Raw genomic sequence first — 18431 nt, forward strand, 5'->3', positions numbered from 1 at the left:
ACAACAACAACAAACTTTCGAGGTCTGCTAAACAACTGGAGTCAATTTGAAACTTCTAAATAACCTAATAATGTTCACCAATTTCTGATTTTTGAAGTTTTCAATGGCAGTCAGATATGTTTTTAAAGTTTTATGGAGGCTTTTTATGTATATTTGTCAGCCAAAAATCACACATTTCTCTCAAAGGTTTTTAATGACCTTTATCTTTAGGTTTTTATGTGTAAAATTCTCTATAAATAGCCTATTTAAGTTTGTTTCACTGTTTTAACGGTAGCCTACATAGTAAGGAAAGACCAGTTATCGGCCTAGCTGATTGTTTTTACCAATATTCAGCATCTTTCCGATTATCCGTATCTGTGTTTTTGTGTCCAATTGCCGATAAATGAATTTAAAAATTCAGTACTTTGGCTTTGATGCAGCATTCTCTGTGCAGTAATAGTCTCTCTCTTTTGGGTGTATATTCAGAGTATAGGGTAGGGTAAAAAAGTAGCCAGCTAGAAGTCATACTTGAGTAAAGATATGCTAAAATATTACTTTGGCAAAGGTAAAAATCACCCATATGAACAGTACTTGAGTAAAAATCTAATAGGGTCTAATGTTAAATGTACTTAAGTACCAACAGTAATTTTCTTGCAGTAAATGTACTTGAGTATCACAAGTACAAGTAAAAGTAAATTATCTTTATATTGTGGGGGTACTGCGAGGGTAAAAAGGAAATAAAACTAACCTTGGGTAGAAAATTAAACACTGACCCAAATTTTTTATAACAGGGATCCCTCTAGAAAATCAAATGTTGAGAAAAAATGTATCTATTAATTATTATTTATCTAAGGACCTGAACTTTTGATTGCCAAAAAACTTTGATAGAATTCATGAATTATTAAAGAGGCACTATGTAGTTTTGGAGAAGCAATTCAAACTAAGAAATGTATTTGTAAGTTGTCCCTTGAGGTCAGTTTGTTTATTCGGTCATGAAAATGAATAAAACTAAAGGACTACTAGGATAGAAAGGCATGTTTAAGCATTAGCGCCATCCGTAGGTAAAAATGGATACTGCTCTTGACACACAGACATACTAAAGCCTCTGCTCATACAGTTTCAGTGTTTAATGCACAGTACAGATACCCAGCTAGTAAATGAATGAATGAGTGAATCAAAATTGCCATGACAACTTTATTTTTAATCACTTGAGAATAACATCGTAGTGGAGGGAATTTTTCATGGTTAATCATTATTTTGTCATGTCAGTATTTCAATCCAAACCAAAAGCATTTTCCACAGACAACAATCTTGTACATATATATATATATATATATATTTTTTTTTTTTGCAAAAAATTAAAGAAAACATACACAAGTCAAGCTGCAAAAAACTACTACTACAAAAAATAAAATAAATCTGCATGGTAAAACTGTGCTCAACAAGCATATTTGTTAAAATCTACAAAAGCCTTATATTGAAATTGCTATGACAAATATATTCATTCAATATTTATGCATTAGCATAAGAGCATTAATTATACTCAGCATTAAATTCATTAATATTCAAGCACCAAATCACCAAAAACTGCAAACAATCCAAACACTTGTGTATTACTTTTGTATATATGTAAATGATTGTAAAATTAGATTCAGTATTCAAACAAACTTCCCAAAATCTCATAGGTAGCAGGAAAAACATTTAGAAAAGCAAACTGCATAGGAACTGCTGGTGATAACTAGTCTTGTTTCATTATTTTTCGATGCTGCGTTTTAAGATTGAGTGCTGGAGCTATAGGTAGCAGAGCTGGAAGAGAAGCTGTAGCTGTAATTAGAGGAGTAATCCACACTGCCTCTGCGAGATCCATTCCTTGAGCCGGCAAGGGAGCCAGCCCTGGACCCAGAGCGAGATCCTGGGTTAGAGACATTGTAAGGGCTGCTGATTCCCTTGGAGGAAATTGAGGAGGCCTGCAGCATCTTCATACCATTGCTTTCCTCCACCATGCAGCTGTCCATGGCTTCCTTGTAGGAGATCTTTAGTTTTGTCTTGGGACAGGTCAGAAACTTCTGGTGGTTCCGCGTATCCTGAAGCTTTTGGGCCCCCTGGCCATCTAGCCAGCCTCTGCGGATCGCCTCTTCGATGGTGATGCGACGTGCAGCGCCAGGCTCTACCAGGCCTCCTGTCAGGTACTGAAACGCCAAAAATCTATAGCCAGCATCGTAAGGCAACCATGCCTCCTTCACTGCCTCTGCTGCAGACATCCTTCTTTTAGTCTTCACATCCTCAAAACCAACAAAGGCTTTCTGGGCAGGTTTCAGCTTGGTGGCCATGCTTTCATCAATGATGCTCTGATGGACAGCATCCTGCAGCGACAGTCTCTCACCAGTGGCAGGGTTGATAATACCACCTGTGCATGCCTGGGCCTCCAGTAGCCTTTGTGCAGTAAGAGTGTCAACTATGCCTCTTCGTTGAGCTTCAGGAATGGTTATTTTCTCCAAGGTCTCTGTGTCGAAGATTGCCCCCACAGGGCTATGGTCATCGAACATGTCAGGGGGAGAAACGGTGATAGAAATACTGCTGAAGCGTTTACGGACAGTGGGAGAAGATGGTGTGAGCTGGGTGGGGCTGCTGCAGGTGACCATGTCATCAACATTGCTGGCTGCAATGGTCATCTCGGTGCTGCTGGTTCTTTCGGTAATTTGGTCGGCAAAATGGGTCAAAGAAAGCTTTCCAGCACGATACTGATCCAAAGCGCTCTGGTCAATGATACCCCGCTCCAGGCAGTCCTTGACGTCATACTGGGTTCCTGTTTTCCTGTCCACTATCACCAAACGTGCAGAGCCATCAGACCCCTTGATAGTTATTTCCTCCCACTCGCACTCCTGCTCAGACAAGTCCAGGAAAGTGTCATAATCAATGAGCTCCCGGTGGTAAGCTTCCCTCACTGACATCTCCAGCCCAGTGTCTGGGTCAACGATCACGACCCGCCTCTTGCGAAGGACATTGGTACGGCTCTCCTGTGACTTCACGGGCTTCTTCTTGTCTCTGAGTGGCAGGAGTATAAGACTTGTTTTGCGATCTGTGATGCACCTGTCCTTCAGCTGAAGATATGTCAGGTTCTCCTTAGTATTAGGGTCAAAGAATCCCTTAGTGTCATCTCCCTCGTAAGTTAGGATCTCATTCATCTCTTTACCAAAATATCCCCTTTCATAGGCTACAGCAACATCAATACGGTGGCTCTGTTTGGGGTCAATAATCCCACCACTAGCAATCTGGGCCTCAAGAAGACGGATTCCATGACCTTTCTCAATAAGATCTTTCGCAATAGCCTGGAAGAGGGAGATTGTGTTTCCTGTGTTTGGGTCAGTGTATCCAGTTACTGCCTTCTCTGCAGACAACAGCTTGGCCTTAAACTCTTTTCCTACCAGGCCTCTCTTTACGGCGTCTTCAACTGTTAAGAAGATATTGTTGACTGGATCAACAATGAAGCCTGAGGCAGCTTGGGCCTCAAGAAGCTCCAGGGTGGTTCCTCTCATGAGCAGCCCTTCCTTCATTGCCTGATAGAAAGGAAGTATTCGGTCAGAGGCCTCCTCATAGATCCCTGCAATGCAAGTACTGCCATGGAGATAGGACTTTAGCTTGTCTTGAATTTCACTGCTGGTCAGCGTGCCATCCTTGTACTTCTGCAAATCAGTTTCATCCAGCAGTCCAGAATTGATAAGTTCTGTGAGAGAGACTTCACTACGTATACCCTGAACTGTGATGTTTTTAATGGGTTTTTCTGTAGCACGGAGCAGAAGCAAGCCAGCTACTGGTTCTACTGTACACTTCTTCCTAAGGTCATTATAGCCTGTCTTCTCTCCTGTCGCTGGATCTAGGTAGCAGGTGGGTTTTTTGTTCAAAGCCCTGTAGAGGTCCTCATCAATAAGATTGCGATCCAATGCCTGATCTTTTGGAAGGAACACACTCAGAACTGGGTCCAATATGCCTCCAACAGACTCCTGAGCCTGGAGCAAGCGGACGGCTGTGTCTTTGTCTACGAGGCCCTTTTTGCAAGCCTGACCCACAGATAACACTTTGCCAGTGTATGGATCTCGGAAGCCTGTGCTAGCTGCTTCAGCTGTGACCAAGGTGTCTCTGTCCTCTGTGTCTACGATCCCTCTTGAGCAGGCAGTATCCACAGGCATCTTCTCATTATATGCGGGGTCAATTATGTAGCCTGTTGCTGCTTGAGCTTCCAGGAGCATGAGGGCGCTCTCTGGGCTGAGGAGCTTCTTGTTTTTGGCTTCAGTGAATGGCATTTTAACTTGACTAGATGTCATGCCAGCAATGACGCCAGTGCCCTTTAGACTAAGCTGGATGTCTGCAGCTACCTCATCCACTGTCTTTTTTCCCTTCAGGAGCTGGTCAAGAGTGGCTTTACTGATTATACCACAGTCACAAAGCTGGTGGGCTGTGACTTTACGGCGCACCCCGTCAAATACCAACTTGGATGGATCGATTGTTGGGACCTTTTCATCTGTCTGGGTATACCTGTTGAAAGTGCTGGGTTTCTGCCGCAGCCTCTCTATCTCTCTCTCAAGGGCGTCTCTCCTGTGAGCCAGGTCTGATGCCTCCTTTTCAGAGATCGACAGACGGTTCTTGTACCTCTCCTCTACACTCTTTAGCTCTCTCATGAGCCTCTCGATCTCACTCTTCAGGGAGAGCCTCTCTCGTTCTGCCTTGTCTCTGTCTGATTCACACTGCCTAATCTTGCTGTCTTTGTGCTCATACTGGCTCTTCATGTAGGTGAACTCCTTGTGGATGGAATCTTTCTCATCCTGCAGCCTCTGTTTGTTGCGGAGCTCAGTCTCTAGCGTGAGCTTGATGCGGGTGAGCTCCTCTTCTACGCGCTGATAACGGGTCTTGTCCTGCTCCAGCAGTTTAAGCCTGGATAGCAAACTGTCCCTGTCCATCAGCAGCTCATTGTACTTGCTTTGGGACTCATGCACTGTCATGGATGTCTGGGGAGAGATAAGAAAACACATTGTCACGTCTGAAATGGCAATAAGTCATGCACAGAGCAAGTAACCACAATTCAAATTAATAAATCATTAACAGGAGAACACATGGCTCTCCTTATCAACAATAATAAATAATAATAATCAATAAAATTGAACTGAATGTCTTTTAGAAATGACAATCACTTGGTTAAACCATAATAATAATAATAATGATAATGCACATATGTAAAGAGGTGTGTATTTATGACATCAGTTAGTATGCAGTGATTCATTGTTATCATCATATGAGTTAAAATCATTCTCATAATGTGCAAAGTAAAAGGGTGAACAACGTGCATTTCTAAGCAAGAGCATTTGTAAGTAAATGATTTCATGCGACAACTCAGCAAACACAAATCAGTCGTGATGCACCTACAAGCAATCATGCAAAAGCAAGAAATAATTAGTTGATGTATGTAGAGATGATCCTTTGGGGCAATCAAAAATACCTCAATCGATTGCTTTTGGAATATGTCTATTTCCACTTTAAGCTTTTCTCTCTCCTTGGTCAGGTTGCTGATGAGAGCCTCGAGCTCCGCGGCCCTCTTGCTGCTAGTCTGAAGCTGGACATGCAAGGCTGAGATCTGAGTGGCACTTTCTTCATCAACAGCGCTCTTGCTAAGCTTCAGGTTATCCCTCTCCTGTCTAACTGCCCTCAGCTCCTCCTCCAACCTCAACCTCTCCTTCGTCAGGTTCTGCGTAAGAGTCTTCAGCTTTTCAATCTCTGTAGTGTGTTCGTTAAGCAGGCGGCTCTTCTCCTCGATGGTCTTGTACAGGTTCTCATTACGTTGGTTGAGCTCAAAGATTTTAGCCTGTTCCTGCTGGAGCTTCTGCTTGAGTGCCCTCAGCTCTGCTGTGACAGATGCCAGTTCCTGCTTGGTGACTTTATGCTCCCTCAGGCTCTTGTCCAGAGCCTCCTGGAGGGCACTGAGGTCCTGCTCATGCTTCCTTTCAGTGGTGGAAACCTCTAACTGGACAGATTTCAGTGTGTTAATTGTGGTCGTGTGCTGTCTGCAAGTATGTGTCATCCTCTCCAACTCTGCATCCATTCTCTTTCTACGTGTGAACTCCTCCTGGGTTGCTTTCTTTTGCTTCTCCAACTCAGCTTCCATCCCCTTCAGAGAGCACTGAAGCTCCCGGATGCGGCTGTGCAGCCTGGAAGAATCCTGCTCAACCTTGGTTTTCTCAGAGGTCTGCTTCTCCAGTTCTACCCGGGTGATGTGGATCTCCTGCTCAGACATTTTAAGCTTGTTAATTGCCTCCAGATAAGAGGTGTTCTTTGACTTCAGCTCTGCCTCAAGCTGCTTCAGGTGACCGACTTCCAACTCCAGAGATCTCCTCTTCTTGCTCTCCTCCTCGAGATTAAATGTTAGTGTGCTGATCTGCCTGGTCTTTTCCTGATTGTTTTTGGTGGCATTCTTTAGTTTGAGCTCATCATCTTGTCTCTGCTGCTCAAGTGTTCTCAGCTGAACCTCTAACTCACTGCGCAACCTTGTCTCTTTTGTCACTGACGCCCTCTGCTGGCTAACCTCCTGCTCTGCCCTGTTTCTCTGCTCTTCTGTGTGAGAAATGGACTGCCTCAGTCTTCTCAGCTCCTCTTCAATATCTCTCTTCTCAGCAGTCAGTCTGTCAACTTGCAGTCTCAGTTCAGCTGTGTCCTCTTCTTTCTGTTGTGAGGTTTTCAGGATCGTGGTCTTGGTGATGTGGATCTCTGCTTCATATGTCTGCTTAAGTTGATTAATCTCCTGGGTACACTGTGTTCTTACCTTTGAGATATCGGATTCAGCATTTCGTCGACGTGTCGCTTCCTCCTCTAGCAGGATCTTCATCCTCTCCAGGTCACGTTCTTTGTCATTCACAGACTTTTCCAGGTCAATCTTGATCCAGTTGAGTTCTTCCAGTTCTTTCTGTCTGCGGCGAACAGCCGCCTCATACTCTTCTTGCTGGCTGTTGTAGCGTTCCTCTGCCAACCTTCTTTTCCTCTTTTCTTCATCCAGCTGGTATCTAATGCGCGTAAGATCGTCATTGAGATCTTGAAGCTTGGTTTGTGTGCTGTCCAGGTTCTCCCTGGCAACAGTAACTTGCTTTACACTTATACATGTCTCTTCCTTCATAGAAAGGAGCTGTTCTTTTAATTGAGAGAGCTCCAGTTTGAGACGGGCAGATTCATCCTCCAGAGACTTGTTTTTCAGATTACTATCCCTGATTTCTTCCTTCAGACGCCTCAGTTCCTCCTCCAGCAGTTCAATCTTGGTGTTCCTTATCTGAAGAGAGCAATGACAAAAACAGAAAACAGCCTCAGTCATTTAATATTGTTAAACAAACCTATTAGCTCATTTATCATACTATTTATTTTCCAACACAATATTATTTACTTACAGAAACAAAGTCTTAAACGGCATCATAAAAACCGGATACCTACCTTTAGCTCTTCCATGTTCTTCAGCAGCTCCCCGAGGAACTTGTAGTAGTCACCAGAGCGGGTAAGTAGCTCTATGTAGCGGGACTGGAGGTCAGCCGCCTGATGGAGTAAAAAAAGAGGATGAATATTGAGTAAGGTCTTTAAATGACACATGCAATTAAGGGATTAACCTTTAAATTAGTTACATGAGCTTGAAATACAATATGGAAATATGGAACTTGCAATGATTTTATGAAGGTTGATCAAACAGAAGATAATGAATACCTGGCCGCATTAATCATATCTAACTGAAAATAGGTTTAGTGTGACTCAGTGGAGAGATAGTACTCATACCTCTTGTCTGACCACAGAAGCGGGGGACTGGAGCATTGTTCTCTTGATGGGAATATTAAGCAGAGTTTCCAGGCCTGAACTGTAGGAAGCCAGCTGCAGCTCGTAGTCCTGAGAACACACGACACAACATGGACTGTTGTGAACTGTAGTTCCTCATGCTCATCAACTTGGTTATTTGTACAAAAAGGTTTCATAATGAATGAAAACAGTGTACATTGACTACCTACCTTTATGGAGGCGGCACAGTTGTCTGCGTTTTTATGCACATCCTCTACTTTCTCCTTCTTTCCTTTAATTTCAGTGTGAAGTGCCTGTGCGGTCAGCAAAAGTAGCCATTAAATTCACTGATTCAAGACATCCATTACTTTATTAAACAACATTTTAATGGCATTATTATAGGTGGTTATTCAACAAAACACACACCCACTCCAATGCTCACGGCTGTCAGCATCTCAATTAAAGTGTCAATGGTGGATATGTCCAATCCAAAATCCTTACCAGTTCAGTTAAAACATTATTACTGATTATAATATGTTGATGTAAACAATGGAAGACGTGCCTTCTGCTGGTTGAGGTGATCCATTAGAGTCTGGATATCACTGAGCTTAGCCGTCTGAAGGTTGTCCTGGCGCTTCCTGGCATTGTCTATCCACTGTTCCAGGGAAGTGCTGCTCTGCTGATAATGTCTCAGCTGTTTCTCCTGCTTCTCCAAGTCCCACATTCTGAGGAGGAAAGTGTGGGAGAAAGAGGAAGGGATGAGGGGATTGTTTTTAGTGTTGTTGCTGGAAATGAGTAATACCGGTTATGGAAAAATATGCAAAGCGATTGAAGAGACACGTGTAAGTGCACAGACTATCCTACCTGCTATCTATCTGGCTTTGGATGCGGCGCCAGCGGTCAGACATCTGACCCACCAGGTCCGAGTATTTGGACAAGTCCACATCACACTTGTGGAAGGAGTCAGAGATTTGCCCATTGCAGTGCACTGCTTTAGTCAGGTCAGACTCCAAAGCTGTCAGCAGGTCTCTTTTTTGCTCCAGATCGCTCTTCATTACCTATAAGAGAGATTCACATACAAGATTAATTTAAATTATATCCGTATTCACTATTTAAGTCTTTTTTACATCTAGAGGTGGGTGCTATGGCGACATATACATGATATGATTTGAAGCATTAATGTACAAAAGTGAAGTAATTAAGTTCCTGTCTGGTTAATTTATCCATAAGTTTCACCTGTGTAAGTAAATAATCACATGGTCTTCAACAGCAAATGCAATTGGCTACTTTTTTGTAGAATAAGTATTCAGTTTCTTTTACTTAAGTAAAAATAGCAATACTGCAAAATGTAATATTCTATTACAAGTTAAAATTAAGAAAGTAAAAGTACTCACACAAACTAATATATATTGGATTATTATTATTACTGATGCATTAATGTGTATCCTGTAGGATATAGGACATACATATGTTTTGTCTGTGCAATATTATTCTGAAACTAGCTATCACATAAATGTAGAGGAGTGAGAAGACATCTCTGATTCTGCATCGTAGAGCAAAGAAGTATAAAGTAGCATAAAATGGAAGTACTAAAGTAAAGCCCCTCAAATTTGTATACAAGTAAAGTACTTGAATAAAAGTACTAAGCGATATTCAGTGAGTCCTACCAATCAATTGTTAGCATTATTGTTCTAAACTGGTTTACATTTTTTTTTGCTTTCAGACTTGAAACTTGCAAGCAAGACAAGAGACTGCAGTTTAAACGAAAGATGAAAAGTGTCTCGAACCCTCAGTGTGTTGCGGTAGTCTTCCACCTCTCTAAGGTCCAGAGAGGTGGTTTCCTTCTCTGTGAGCCGGGTCTCGTGGACTTTAATGATGTCTTCGGCCTGGAGAAGACTCTGGAGCAAACCCTTCAGAGCTGACAGTCTGTAAAAGAGACACGCAGCCATTATATTAAATACACCTGCCTTTTAGTACACTTAATGAGACAAAAAAGTGATTTTACTCTACAATCAGTGATTATTTTGTGCAGTATTTACTCAGTCACTGTGTGATAAAGGACAAGAATAATGTACCTTTGAAGGTAGGCTGGGTAAAGACCCTGCAGGCCTCCCAGCTTTGAGTTGATGATTTCCAGCTCAGATTGGAGGAACTTGGCTTGCTCGGAGTCTCGAGGTATCCCTTCCAGCTGCTTTAAAATCTTTTCTCTTAGTCGCAGGTACTCATCATGAATGGAGTCCAAATCTTGGTGCACATCCTAGATGTAATATGTAATGATGAGTTAAAGTAACAGTATACCCCCAAATTTTAAAAATCATATCTATCCTCTTACTTGTAGTGCTATTTATTCATCTAGATGCTCAAGATAATCAAATGACCTTGTGAGTAGATTCATGTAGGAACAAGAGGCTTGTCCATGAGTAAATAGCACTACAGGTAAGAGATGAAACAAGGGTTCCTTATGAAATTAACTTGTAAACTCCTTGGAACCTCACTTTTATCCATGAGAACTGACATACCTGCAGGCTCTGGATGTGCACTGAGCACTCGTGCACACTGTTTTCTCCCAGGGGAACATGCAGATGACTGGTGAGATCGGACGCGGCAAGCTCCAGCCTGCGTCGCATTTCCTGCAGACTGCTGAGTAGGGTAAGGCTGAGGGTAGAAGTCACTGTGACTTTGGGGGGCTTGCAACCCACAGGCTTGACACCGTCCTTTTTTGGGGGTTCAGGCATCACCCCTCCCTCTCCCCCTTTAATGGCTGGTAGAAAGTTTGGAGAAAATAATTTACAGTGGACAAATTAGCAGAAATTTCTACAAATCTAGTGGACTGACAATTTAGGTATAAAGACATTTAACACTCACTGTAATTAGGCAGCTGGATTATCAGAGTGTCGTAGTGGCTCTGGGCTTTATCAAAGTGGCCCTGGATAGTTTTCTTCTCCTCCTCTCCAAACATCTCAGAACCTTGGCTGGTACGCAGGAACTCCTGGTAGTGAGTCTCAAGTCTTTTGATGATGCTGCGGTACTCCTCAGGACGCATCTTGGACAGCTGCAAGACAACGGAGAGAGGATCGGGTTGGTTAAAAGACACAAACTCTTGCAGACAGTGTTTCAGATCAGATGGAAACTGAATCAAATCCAGCTTTGCTTGGTATGAAAACAGTAAAACTTTGAAGTTTGTTGCAATCTCTGTGGTTTCCTACCATGCTGAGCGTGAGGGAGTTGATGTAACTGAGGTCTTTGCAGCAATACTGCCATGAGATGAGACTCCTGATGTTGATGTAGAGCTGGTTCCAGATGCCCATGATGGCTTCATAATACTGCTCATTCCTGGGGAACAGCACAAGCCATTAACAACTATTAACTATATATGAAACTGTATCTCACTTTGTTCTAATATACAAACACTGCATGATCAATTACATGTATGGTATGGTTATTTTTATATTGCCTCTTCGGCTTGTAAACACCTATCAGAAACTATTAACCAATGTCAACAAAATATACTACCAAGACCAAAGGAAGACTGTTTGTCAGTGTTTCTTACTTGGTGGCGAGGCCAATGCTGAGCGGGTTCGGTGGGGGGATCAGCAGACACACAGATGGGATCAACATGTCCAGACCTCCTGGTCCAGTCACGAGCCACTTGCTGCGCTGTGAGTTATCCTTCAGGATGCCCTCATTCCCTTTTAAAATTCCTTTCTAAAGCACAAAACAGAACCGAGCAAACACTGAAAAACAGCTGTAATAATTCACACCAGCCTTCAGTGCCTGTGTGTATGTGTGTGTGTGTGTGTGTGTGTGAGAGAGAGAGAGAGATCTAATATCCCACCTGGTCTTGTTTAAAGTCACATAAGGCCTGGACCATGACGGGGCTGCTGCTCTTCTCCTCGGGGTTGCGAGGCTTCAGCCTGACGATGGACTTGGATTTGTTGACCAGACTTTGGACCTGCCTCTTATTCTCCACGATTCGCTCCTTCTCTCTCTGTCAGCATGCAAAAATCAGTGTTTTTAATTGAACCTCTGTGCACTGCAACTATTATTTATCTTTTTGTATTTTTAAATGACTGATGCCAGCATTTTGTATTTTATCTTAATAGATTTGATATGCAAGCATTTGTCATTTGTAACACCTGGCACCCTGGGCCATACGAGCTACTCCATTTAGACTCTAAACTGGCCTAACCAGTTCACCAGACATGCAAATTGCCGACACCCGTGTCACTCAACAGAACAAAGAGAAAATAATTATGTCCCAGACTTAACAGAGTTTAAAACATACCTCCAGGTTTTTCAGGAGTTCAGTGAGGTTATCCAGCGGGGTGTTCTTGTCGCAGGGGAACTTGGTCCGGATAATCTCGTGCTCCTTCTGCAGCTTCGAGTAGGTTTCATTGGCCTCCTTGAAAAACTGAAGATGGCAGCAAGAAGCTTTAATCAGAGTTCATGTGAAAACATGCAGGGCTGTAATTGCATTAGGGTGAGAGCAGGACTTACTTGGCTGTAGGCAGCATTCTCCTTCAAATGAGTATGTATACACTTGGTGATCTGGAGAAGCCAGCTCCACTGGGTCTGCAAGGTGTCCATGTAGGCCTGTGGTGCCACATAGACTCATCAGTACAAAGCAACTGAATATTTGTGGTTTAGGTTGTTAAACACCCACAATAAATGAGACACCGTACTTGAATCTTATCTGAGGCAGGATGGTTGCTGTTCAGGAGTCCATCTGACTTCACCTTCAGCTTGTTCAGCTCTTTCTCTTTCTCCTCCAGCTCACTCATCATTCTCTGTCAGGAGAGCATAACGTAAGAAATGCAAACGACTAGACTGTGGAGATGTAACTAAGATTGTTAGCGGAGAAAAGATGAGCTCAGTTTACCGAGTAGCCCTCTTGCTTCTTGGGGATATAGTTGTCGATGTTCTTGTCTCCCCAGTCAAACACGAGCTCCTCCTCCTCTCTCTCATTCACCCACATGATGGATCGGGAGATCTCCTCGATGATGCTCTGAAGCTCACGCAGCTGACTTATGCGGTTGTGGGACATTTTCTGACACAGACAGGACGTACAATTACACATTTGATACCCAAAGGAACACGAGTGATCAGAGTGATGAAGCTCAAAAACTTTTTTGTAAAAGAGTGTGGCTCTACCTGCAGGCTGTCCCATTCTTGCTCCAGCATGGTGAGGTTGTACCTGTCGCCCTTTGAGTTCTGAAAAAAAGGATTTTGTTTGTTTTAAACAATATTACAAAATAGCAGAAGTTTGATGCCTAGATGATCATCCTCCTTAACAAACACTATATAAAAAAGACTAAACATTAGGCTCAAATAGTCCAAGGTAAAGGAGTAACCATGAAGCGCTTCGAGACCACTTACCAGTTCATCTCTGGCACGGTCTACTTCCTGGCTCCTCTGGAGAGAGCTGTGGGTTCTGTTGTGGCTCATGATTTGCTTTTCTATGGTGGCCGAGTCGTCTCCCCATGGCGCTGTCTCGATCATGCGCTGCAAGATGCAGAATCAGTTTATTAACTTTTAAATTCTATAACACAGTAACAATAAGCAAATCAACCTCAATTGAAGGGAAACTGCATATTTTATGGAACCATAGTATATAAAGGTCTATAAAAGAACATATACTGTATTAGGTATAAGCACCATTAGTCAATCGGTCGGTTAAATGTTGCTACCTACTAGTTGGCACTGGAAATACTAGTCGGTTAAACTTATTATAGGACTGCGAAATGAATAGGAATCCACTATCCTAACCAAGATTGCAGTGTCTATACAGTTCTCACATGTTTGTATTCATATTTTTAACTGAAAATCTAGCAATTTTAAACCTATTTGTATATATACATATATTTCTAAGAACACACATACAAACATATATATACCTATATGGGGGCGTTATAGTTGTCTTCACTTTCTTTGGCAATGTAAACATCTGTTTCCTTCGCCGATAGCACTGCGTAGTCGCTGGGAGAATCTGAATCCCTACGCCAATGACGCTCTTTAAAACGTTTAGAGAGATCAACTCATTGTTTTGGTCTTTTTTTTCACGATAAGAAAGCTATACAGCGTGCCATCCTTGTTCTTTGAGGCAAAACAATTCTAACTCTGAGCAGATAAACTTCTCTCCCACTGCTTTTAAGCCCCCTAACCTTAACTTTATGTCCTTCCCCTCTTTGTCCTCTAGGTGTCAGCATATAAGCACTAGGTGCATTGTTAAGCAGGAAACTATCCCAACTATTCCCCCCCTCGTTTGCTGCTTCAGCTTTGATAAGACCTCTAGCCAGCACACCGACTTCAGCCAATCCCTGATCTGTCCTTGCATTTTTTTCTCTCTCTCTCTTTTCCTTTGTTCTCTCACCACTCCCTGTTCCTTCGTGGTTACTGGAAGCTACACACACAACAAAGCTATGAAGAGACAGCCGTGTAAATGTCTAGAGAAGAGGGCAAAGGTTAACAAAGCTATGTTATGTTCTGTTGGCCTAAAAGCATGACCTTAAAAGCAGCGCCTAGAGACAAGAGGTACAAAATGGCAAATGTGGTAATCAGGTGAAGATCAGGAGTGTTTTTTTTAAAGGCAATACCTGAAGCATAAAGACATAAAAATATGTTATATGTGTTTCTACATATGATGACATGGGGGGAAAATGAGTGACGGAATAAAGAGGGTGAGGCTTGAAGTGGTGACAGAATGACAGGGTGTGTTTTTTGGTTGAGTGGGAGGGTCGGGGAGGTAGAGAGTAGAAGGGCGTTTTCCCACGAGCATGTTAGAGATCTGCTGAACTGCCCTGTCCCATAACAACTGACTCAGTTGCGAGTGTCACATTTCACACTCCTTTACTTCTACTTTTCTTTCTGCCTCACACAGTGTCTTTTTTATTTTATCGGCCTCCCTATCCCCTGTGCTATCTCCTGCTGCCTCCCCCTTTCGCTCTCCTGTCTTCATTCTCAAATGGCTCTCTTTGTTCCAGTCTCTTGGCCTCTTTCGCTCACGGATCAGGTTTTGGCAGCGTGTCCAGGTGGTTTCGGTTACAGGAGGTCAGAATAAGTGATAGGGTAAGTGCATTCTCCCCCTCCTTCTCCTCCTCCCATTTCCCTCCCCTCTTGTACAAAAAAAAACAAAACAAAAAAAACAGTGCGCACTTCCTGCACCCCCTGCACGGGCATGCACACACATGCAGGTGCAGGTATTCACAGGGTTTTACAAAGACGTTTTTTTAAAGACGCCGTCACAGAATGCACCAGACGAGCAGAGTGATGCAGGTAACATATCCTTTCTCAGTTGCAGAAAATGAGTCATTACAGGTAAATTTGTAAATAAAAAAGAAAACGAATGAATAAAGTTTTTTGTTTGAACACATGGGAGGAGTTTTGTCAGTAACAAAGGAACAGAGATCATTTATTTGAACATAAATTTGATTTCATTTGAGATTCTACATACATTTACCACATTGTGGGATAAAAATTCTAGTATAACCTACATTTGTTTTCTTAAGGTGTTGTCGGCAATTCTGGAGAAAGACAGTTAATTATTAAGACTCATTTCCAGATCATCAGATATTGCCGCTGCGTGTTGGGTTGGGTTGGGTTGGGTGTGTTTGGGTTGGGTTGGGTTGGGTTGGCGATTCACCAACCCACAGTAGCAATATCTGACAACCTGGAAATGAGACTTGATCAATTAGACTTCTCCAGAAACAGGCGACGCCCAGAAGCATCATGAACACTCTGCAGATACAGACACCGCCCACGCTTCTAGTGCGCCATAGGCGACTTCTTACGAAAATCCTGCATATTACACCTTCAAATGTCTCTTAAGTATGAAATGCTCACCTTCTGTTGAGCAATCCAGCCAATGGCATCATTGAAGGCCCTCCCCCCATCGAGGGAGCCCACGCTGCCTCTGTTCGGTCTTTGACCCATGCCACCGAGCAATTGCTGTTGCAGACCGCTGTGCATGTGCTGGAACTGCTCTACACTGTGGATTTGAACAAAAAAGGGAAAATACTAAGTGAATCTTCCATTGGCACACTTGTCAACTTGAAAGAGCTAAGCTGGGGCAAACACACATGAATAAGAAGAAGGTGTTCGGTTCAACTATAAAATGAAATCAATTGTTGCTCAAATCAAATCAAATCATTTAACACCAACTATCTTGAAGTCGTAGGCATGGTTACTTAAATGAGTATACACAGTCACCACATACACAAACACACACTCACTGCATCCTGTCTTACTTTCTGAAGACGTCATTAGGGACACGCATTTGCTGCAGCTCTTTGCCATAGAACTTCATCTGCTCTATGGTCTCCGAAGCCATCATCAGGAACTTATCCGCCTCCGCCGCTGGACCCCCCTATAAAAAAATCACACAGCACGGACACTGATCTTTAGCCACCTGTCGAATTTTACTGTGCTGATGATATTATCTGCTTTTTAAGGAAGTAAAATCCCGCAAAAATATCTGAAACAGCATCATCATCAAGAAAACTTCATGATTGTGAAACCGACTCAATTTTCTTCCCGTTCCACCCATAAGAAGTGGAAGCAAACACTTGAGGTCAGTTAGGGTCAGTGTTATAACTGTGCTTCACTTACACCGTGGAGAATCATCTTTGCTCGCTGCAGGTAATCTTGAGACTGGCCTGTCAGGTACATGGCTTTCTGCTGAATAGCCTGCACACTACACATAAGAGAAAGAAACAGAACATTTTCAGAAAAAGTAACAGATCTCCTGAAAAAGAAATCAAAAGCACCGTAAATAAATTTAAAAAATCCAACTCGATTATTGAGAAAAATTAAACCGTTCATTAAAGCATGTCATCAGCTGACAGACAGGTGATTTTTTGAGATGGATGCTGTTAATAAAGTTGACAGGTTACTAAACTGTACAAATGCTTGTAAATGATCATTCGATTTGATAGAAGTCCAAAAACAGAAAATAACAGATCCAACTTTTTTAAGGAAAAGAAAGCACTACGTTGTTTCTGATGAGGAACGATCCTGCGAAATAAATGATAAACTCGTATTACGCAACACTCATTCAGTGTTTTTAAAAGAAGGGCATGGGAAAGAGTCACCAAAGAGTCACTTTACACTTTCTCTCTTTGAAACTCCACTTGAATTAAATCCTTTGCTTTTCGTGAGTAAAGCATTTATTGGGAAATCCTTTCTTCTTCTTTTTTGTAAAGACATTCTCTGGAAAAGCTCTGACACAGACACAACTATTACAACATTAGACACTGACATCATGATGCATGACAGTGAGGGGAGGGGATTCAAGGGGTGTGAGCAAGTATTTCTTTTGTTATTCAATATATTGGGCAAGAGATCTGGATTTACAACCAGGGTTACTAGGATACACAACTAATAGACGTGGGGATCCATTCAGAACAGTTTTTATGTACAAATAGCTCAACCACAGTCATGCACTGGGCCAGCTAACTTCTCAGTGGCCTTTATGAAAGCTGCTTAATGACATTTTTCACATTTATGGTGCAAATAAAACCTCATAAAAACATTCCCATATGGAGATAATATTCCTCTAAATACACATACATTTCTAGTTGTTGTATTTTTATTTATTTATTTATTTATTTATTAGACCTGTAGCCGGTAGTAACTTTCTCTACGTCACATTTGATACAGGCTACGTTTAAATGGCTAATTCAAAAAAAAGCAACAGGTGCCCACGAACGTCTCACCTCATTCCTCCGCCACCTCCGCCGCTGACTTTCAGCGTCCCGAGCCCCCCGCCGTGCATGGAGCTCCTGGTGAAGGTGGTGTGGGTGTACCCTCCGCCGTCCTGGTAGTCCTGGAAGCCGTTCCCACCGACGAACACCTCGTTTCGAAAACTCGCACTCGCCAAATCCGGTCGGGAACTACTTCTCGGGCCCATGGAAGCCAGTCTTTGGTTGGAATCGTACATACTCATGTTTGTAGGGTTTGTGTTTTTGGGAATTAAAAAAAAAAAAAAGTCAAAGTTTTGCCGTCCGCTCTGCTCTCTTCTGCTCTGCTCTGCTGTCCACACAGAGGACAGAGCTCTCTCCCCTCCCCGTCTCCTGTTGCGCAGATAATGGGACTGCTGTGAATAGACGGAAGCTGGCTGCTTTTGGAGAGAGAAACCACACCTTGCTTGTGTTTATGAAACACTCCTGCACTCACTCGCCTGCGTGGGAAGATTAGTTGTCATTTTATTCTGCTTAAAAACCTGTGTCGCAATCATCACTGTGATTGCTCAGATGAATTATCATGAATTACAGCATGTGTTCAACTTTCTTTAATTCTTGGTTAAAGAAAGAAGAGAGCAGCCCTGTCTTGTTGTAGATAAAGGAAGTTGTCTGCCATCTTGTTTTACACAGTTTACAATGTCAGAGGTGTTGAATTATAATTGGAGACCAGCTGTGTAACTGTATTGGGTTGTTTGTATTGTAAGGTGCAGCTACATTTACTGTAGGAAGATTATTTTTATATAGGTCGACAGTGTTTGGAATAACATCAGTATTATGCCTTTTATTTTCTCATTTAAAGGTATGCTATGCAGGATCATAAAAAATGTAGTTAAGTTTATTTCTGTCGTTTGTTTTTTTTGCACCGAGAGGAGTCACAAGTTCAAATCTCACATATGGTAAAAAAGTGCCTAAAACATGTGT

The 18431-nt window shown here is 42.4% G+C and overlaps 1 protein-coding gene across 2 annotated transcripts; it reads right to left on the reverse strand.

The window, feature by feature from the left end:
* Window positions 1–1153: 1153 nt before the first annotated feature.
* On the reverse strand, window positions 1154–17836 carry dspa (desmoplakin a). 2 transcript variants are annotated; one of them, XM_073490596.1, is made up of 24 exons: window positions 17484–17836; window positions 16378–16462; window positions 16017–16135; window positions 15613–15757; window positions 13150–13275; window positions 12925–12984; window positions 12653–12820; window positions 12456–12560; window positions 12271–12366; window positions 12059–12184; window positions 11609–11761; window positions 11324–11478; window positions 10980–11106; window positions 10639–10825; window positions 10293–10534; window positions 9849–10030; window positions 9561–9699; window positions 8638–8831; window positions 8336–8498; window positions 8004–8087; window positions 7777–7884; window positions 7444–7542; window positions 5471–7285; window positions 1154–4982 (listed from the first exon to the last, which is right to left on the reverse strand). In XM_073490596.1, the coding sequence occupies exons 1-24, from the start codon at window positions 17711–17713 to the stop codon at window positions 1752–1754; spliced, it is 8139 nt and encodes a 2712-aa protein (XP_073346697.1). In that variant the 5' UTR covers window positions 17714–17836; the 3' UTR covers window positions 1154–1751. The 2 variants fall into 2 exon arrangements, with proteins under 2 accessions (XP_073346697.1, XP_073346698.1); XM_073490597.1 differs by having other exon boundaries at window positions 6788–7285; window positions 17484–17835.
* Between the last annotated feature and the right edge of the window lie 595 nt (window positions 17837–18431).

Source organism: Pagrus major, chromosome 21 (genome assembly GCF_040436345.1).
Source record: "Pagrus major chromosome 21, Pma_NU_1.0".
NCBI classification, from domain to species: Eukaryota; Metazoa; Chordata; class Actinopteri; order Spariformes; family Sparidae; genus Pagrus; species Pagrus major.

Coding starts and splice junctions, on each gene's coding strand:
- dspa (XM_073490596.1), bottom strand. CDS start 17,713: ATGAGTATGTACGATTCCAACCAAAGACTGGCTTCCATGGGCCCGAGA. Junction 12,561..12,652: donor AGAAGCAAGAGGGCTACTCG/GTAAACTGAGCT, acceptor CTCTCCTGACAG/AGAATGATGAGTGAGCTGGA. Junction 9,700..9,848: donor TACCCAGCCTACCTTCAAAG/GTACATTATTCT, acceptor TCTCTTTTACAG/ACTGTCAGCTCTGAAGGGTT.